At 52.5% G+C, this 6,000-nt stretch overlaps 1 protein-coding gene across 1 annotated transcript in view; it reads left to right on the top strand.

The window, feature by feature from the left end:
• Positions 1 to 2: 2 nt before the first annotated feature.
• SMAD3 (SMAD family member 3) overlaps positions 3 to 6,000 on the top strand; it is a gene marked incomplete at its 5' end in the record, with an annotated part of 58,923 nt that continues 52,925 nt past the window's right edge. Inside the window, one exon of the mRNA XM_044444876.1 lies at positions 3 to 193. Within this exon, the coding sequence (XP_044300811.1) occupies positions 3 to 193 (191 nt within the window). The remainder of the gene's footprint in view (positions 194 to 6,000) is intronic.

Below are 6,000 nucleotides of genomic sequence, written 5' to 3'. Positions count from 1 at the left end.
TGCCCTTCACGCCGCCCATCGTCAAGCGGCTGCTGGGCTGGAAGAAGGGCGAGCAGAACGGGCAGGAGGAGAAGTGGTGCGAGAAGGCGGTGAAGAGCCTGGTGAAGAAGCTCAAGAAGACCGGGCAGCTGGACGAGCTGGAGAAGGCCATCACCACGCAGAGCGTCAACACCAAGTGCATCACCATCCCCAGGTACGCGCCTCTGGGCATGTGCCGAGCGCCCGCGGCGCGTGGCTCCCGCGGCCTTGGCGTGGCCCTCCGTGGCAAGTCCTCCGGCCGGTGCCCCTCGCCGCTGCCCGCCGGGGGATCCGGGGCTCGCGGCCGCGCGCTCTGCCGCCGCGCCTTGGCGCTTGCCACTAGGGCGCCCTGCTTCCCCTCACCCCTTCCTGCTGCTGCCCAGCGCCTGTGCGAGTCCTTCACGTGTTTGGACCACGGGGAAGAGTCTGCCCCGTGCTGGCGACCGCGAGTGCCGGAGAGCCCGGCGCAGCTCTCTTCCAAGCGCGCAAGTCTGGGTGTCCTGGGCCCGTTCGGGCGGGCGGGCGGGGGCTCCGCGCCTCCCCCCCCCCCCCGCGCAGGGCCCTTGCCCGCCAGGCCTCGCGCTGCAGGGCTTCGCTGGCGTGATTCACAGCGCAGCTCCATCCTTGGGCGGCATCCCGCGGAAGCTCAGGGGGGGGGGGGCTCCTGCGCAGCGGGGGGGCACCCTAAAGAGCAGAAATGGGGGTAGAGGAGCACCTGTGTTTCAGGAGGATAGGTCGATGGGAGAATGTGCATCTTCCAAAACACTTTTCGAACGGTTACTTCTACTACTAAGTTCTGAAAGTTTAGAATTTCACCAGAAGCTTCGTGATCCTTTGTGGTATGTTTTGAAACTGCAGTACCACAAAAGCAAAATTTTAATGTTAAACTCCGGATTGCAATGCCTAGTGGTCTTTGTCACTTTTCTTTGAACCAAAATTAATGAAATTAAAATTAATGAAATCGAAATTAATGAAATGTAAAGACTCTGTTTGCAGTAGAGACCATAAAGTCCTTGTGCAGCTTAAAGGGGCAGAGAAAGAGGCAATAAATATAATAAAAGGCGCCAGATTGGCCCATGGCGTGGAAGAGCCGCACGTGGATCTTTTCTCTTCTCACACATGGGATGGTTTCTTTCTTGACAGCCTGGCCTGCTCAGCAGCCCATTCTCAGGCTGCGGAGGGTGTGTATCTGCCCTTTTGAATTCACAATCCTCTTTTGGGCCATTGTGACATGGGAACCCAGGTGGGTTATATGAGGTTGAACAAAGCTTGCATAACTCGCAGTCTGTTTTAGGGTTCTGCAAGGGTTGATTGACCCTCCAGTAACCCATGCTTACCGCAGCTGCAAGACATGACAGCCCCCCCAGTCGGGCATCCATGGGCCTAACCCACAAGCCACGACCTCGGAGGTGAACTAGGGAGCTGAGAGTGAGTGCTCTGACTAAGGCCTTCCAGAAAGCTTTGTGACTGACCTGCTGTGGCTGAACCCACATCAGTATACTGTCACTGTCACTGCCCCTGGGTAGGCCAGCCTTCCCTAGTGTGGTGTCCTCCAGACGTTTTGGGCTCAGCTCCCTCAGGCCAGCGGTCAGGATGCTGGGAGTTGGTAGTCCAAAACAGGTTGGGAAAGGCTGGAGAATGGGTGCTTTGGACGCTCTCACAGAAGCACCTGCTGCCGGTCAGGGCTGCGTCTGCGCAGAGGCAGAAGCAAACCCTGATTAGAAGAAGCCACGTTTGGTGGGACTGGTTTCCAAATCAGCCGAGGGAGACAGGCAGCTAGCAACACCTTTCTGACGCACTCGCAGGAAGCTTGGCACATGTGCGCACACTCCCGGAAGTTAGAAAAGCCACCGACCTGCTCTGGTTCCTCACCTGATAGCTGCATGGAGCCCAAAGGCTTGCGGGCCGTTTGCCTCTGAGCACTGAGTGGGGAAGCACCACTGTCTTCAGCACATGGTGGCGCAGCATTGTGCAAGTATTGGAGGCTCCCACGAGCAGCTCGGAACTTGCTTTCCCAGTGAGCCTCCCGGGACAGGCCGCTTGGGCAGCCTCACTGTGACGGTCCTTGCTGGAACGCCTCTCCCAACGGTTGTGTGTTCTTCATTGCTTATATTTACATTCCACCTTCTCTCCTGCAGGGAACCCAAAGCGGCTTGCACAGCGTTAATCCATCCTTCTGTTTTAGCCCTAGGCTGAGAGTGCCTAGCCCATAGTGAGCGTACAGATGAGCGGGGACTGGAACCCAGATCGCTCGATTCTGTCCAGCCATCTTAGCCAGCGGTGGAAAATGTAACCTAACATCTGGAGGGTCACATGATCCCTTCCTTACAGCTATTTCAGATACATGTGGACTTAGAGACACATTCACGTACACCCAAAAACAGAACGTTGTTAATCCTGGGTTTCTAGAATGGGTGCCCACAAGAAGCATATATGAATGAGGGAATCTGCAAATGTTCTGGTGGTGTCACTGCATCCAGATCTCTGGCTTCTACCTTGTACGGGTTTTTGTGCTCTCTTGCCCCGTCCTGCGTTTCTCCCTTGTCCTTTCTTTTGCAAGCCACTTCATCGGCCCAAGCAGCCATTTTTGCCCCTTCTAGCAAGGTTCTGCAAGGCCCAGATGCAGCGGGTGGGTTTGCATTTGAACCAAGGAATTCCTCGCTCTTATTTTCTCCAGTCATTTTTACGCTGGGAGCGTTTTTGTGGTTGAGTGTGATTGTTTGTTCACACTCACAAATTGGAGGTGCATAAATATTCATAATTTTCCGTAACTGTTTCGGAGGGGTGGGAGCTTTGCTTGGCATTGTATTTTAAAGTTCCGCTGATCTGGAAAAACAGCTGTTTGAAATCTTTAATTTTCTCCTTGAAGACAACGTGGTCGCCCCGTCGCCCCCGTTTGGAGAAGGCTAAAGTTTATGCCGTGCTGCCAAGAAAGCTGTGAAACGGTGCTCTCCCCCATTCGTTTCTGTCCTTGTCTCTTGCTTTCCCAGCGCTCCCCAACTGCATGTCTTGGCTGTCAGAATGATTTAGTGCAGAATGACTGGCTCACACAAAGAGGCATCTGTTGGGCCAGCCAGCTGAGAAGATGCATGGCTTAAGCGGCTCGCGTAGCAGAGAAACATTTCTCTTCTGAAAGACAACTTCCGATGCACCCTTATTTTGAACTGGCATGGCGTTGTGCCCTGCTGCATTTTGGGAACACCGGGAGATCAGTCTGTGCATAACTGGGTGGAAACGACCCTCCTCCTCTGCCGCCGCGCCTCCTTCTCTTTGGAGGGGTTTTGCTCAAGGTTGGGCTCACAACTGATCCTTCTATTTGCAGCTGAGAAGGAATTTCAGATTCCATCTCAGGAATCCCCCCCACCCCCAGCCGCCAGGCTGGCCCATGACCCTGGCTTCCCCCTCCCCGGCAATGTGTGGACGAGCTCCCTTTCTTGGGGACTGGAGCCGGTTGCTCTGCAGTCTGGAAAATAAAGATTGATGGAAGGGAGCTGGTGTGCCTCTGAGCAAAAGGGGTGGGTGGGATCGCCTCCAGGGGTACCTTGCAGAGCTGGCTTGCATTGCGTAAGTTACTCCCTTCAGAAAAAGCCTGATCTTCCGTTGTGTCAGAGCACAATAGGTTTTTCTAAGCCGGACAGTTTCTGTGGCTCGCTCAGAATTGTGTGCTCTGATATGGGACGAAGCGGTTGCATTCCTCTTCTGTGTGAATCAGCCGGCCTGTGGCATGCGTCAGACTCTCTTCCTTCCCAAGAAGAGAGAACTCCGGCTAGTTCCGGCTCTTCAGACTCAATCTGGGAGCAAAGAACACACCTTCTGCCATGCTCTTTTCTGTTGTGCCAAGTGGCTGATTGGGCGGGCAGGCGTCTCTGGGCCGCCTCTTCCTTTCTTGCCATTCTTTCTCTGAGCTTCCCACCCACTGCTGCCTGGGAAATGTGCCCTCCCCATCACGGGGACAAGGACAGATTGGCTGCCCCCCTTTCACAAGGGCCCCCTGGTTCACCGTGGGGCTAATTCTCTCTGCAAGTGTTTTGTAGCGGTGGAGATCCGTTGTGTTTTTTCTGCCAACCTCAGAGCAACTTTCTCCGCCCTGGCACTGCCCAGATGTTTTGGACACCAGCTTCTGTGACTGATGGGCCAGGAGTTGGTTCTGGAACTTGCAGTCTAATGCATCTGGAGACCACCTGGTGGAGAAGTTTGCCTCAGAGACTTGTGATTCCCTGCACAGGGTAAGTCTCTTGGGCAAAAAATATGCATGGAGGAAGTTGCAGGCCTCCGTGCGTGCCGGTTGAAGTGCAGTGTGGGATAAGTGGATGATCCAAAGGAAGACGATATTTTGGGGGCCGGGTACAAGACGCCTGTGATAGCACTGCCCTAGGAAGAGGACATTCAGTGCGCATGCCGTTGATAAGGCCTGCAGCCAGGCCAGCGGGCGAGGAGGGTCCCCGTGAAGAACTTCCAGAAGCGCCGGCTGGGGGGACGCGAGGAGGCCGTCCATGGGGATCGTGGGCTTTGGGGGACGGTGGCCGTGTCAGGCTGAGCCGTGGGCGTTGCGAGCTGCTTTCTGAGCTCAGTTCCAGGGGTTGCTTGCCACCTTAGACGCTCTAAATAGCTTGGGGCCTGCCTGGCTGCCACAATATGAAAATGCCTGGTTAAGAAGCTCAGCGCTTTCTGGCAGTCCGTTCGTCCACCGTGCTGCAAAGGGGCTGCGTTGCTCCCAAACCCTAGAACTGCAGCGGCCCCCATTCCCCTCCGTCTGCAGAAATGGGGGATCAAGGCTCAGCTTTTGAACTTGACCTCTCAAACTGTTACAGTTTTAAGGTTGTGTCTAACGTGCTTCTCTGTTATTATTTGATGTTTTTATTTTCCTATCTTTTCTGAAACTGTCTTTCTTGGCTTCAGGAAGGTGATTTAAAATTAATTAACTAATAAAAATGAATGTGGCTAAATCTATTGCTGGATAAAAGTTTCTACTGTAATAAATTAGAAATCTACAGCTTGTGTGTAGCTTATGGGTCTTATGCATTGTTAAGGCTGGGAGTTGTTTTTTTTTTTTTTTTAAACCAAGAAATGTTTCCCAGAGATCTGGGTATAGTTCTTTATGAATACAATGGAGCTACTTAAAAATAAATCTTTGTGCTCTAGGAATTGCTTGGCATGCTCTTTAGCCTCCTCTTGGTCCGTAGAATCATTCTATTGACTTCTGCAGTTTGGTAATTAAAGAGATTTAATTCATAATCACGGTGAAAGAGTTATGAAGCCTTTGATATTCCTGCTCTCTGTGTGAAAAGTGAGTCCTTTGTAAGAATTGCAGTGAGTATAAATACAGGCTAACAACAAATACACTCGTGTGATAGGAATGCTGCTTGGCAGAAGGGCTTTTATCCAGTGGGTTGTTAAAAGTTTGGAGCATTTCCAGCAAAACGCGCTATGCGTGTCTGGAGGAGGTTACCTCTACAAAAAACTAGGGTTGGGAAACCCTTAGAGCACTGGATCTCAGACCTTTACAATGCTTTCCAAATTGACTTATCTGCTATGGAAATCAGGCGGTATGTTGCAGAAGATTCGGAGGGAGGGGCACTTGAAGTGAAGCAACTCACACGGAGAGCCGGCCAGATTGTGGGGCGTAAAAGCACCTAAAATCCCCCAAACGTGCAGCCGGCACATAACTGCTAAATGATCATGGATGCAAAGACTGATGAAATGGATAGGAGACGATAAGAACAACTTACTCTGAATGCTCACAGACTTCTGGTAGTGTTGCTCCAGGAGATTACTCATGAAGCCTGCAACTACAGCGGTCCCTTATTTTTGCAGGTCTTTTGGACTGTGCAAATAAATATTTCATCCCTGTCTACTTTGATGTGCTGGATTGAAAGGGGGAAAATTCCAGTTCAAAGCTGCTTGTGTGGATTGGCAATGAAGGTAGCAGACGGCCCACGGTAGCGGTTGTCCAGACAGCCAAATGGTGCGAGGCTCGTCTCC

This window comes from Varanus komodoensis, unplaced genomic scaffold (genome assembly GCF_004798865.1).
Source record: "Varanus komodoensis strain SLA01 unplaced genomic scaffold, ASM479886v1 scaffold46_1, whole genome shotgun sequence".
Taxonomy (NCBI): Eukaryota; Metazoa; Chordata; class Lepidosauria; order Squamata; family Varanidae; genus Varanus; species Varanus komodoensis.
Note: the sequence above shows the minus strand (reverse complement) of the source record. Positions and strands in the feature narration are given on the sequence as shown.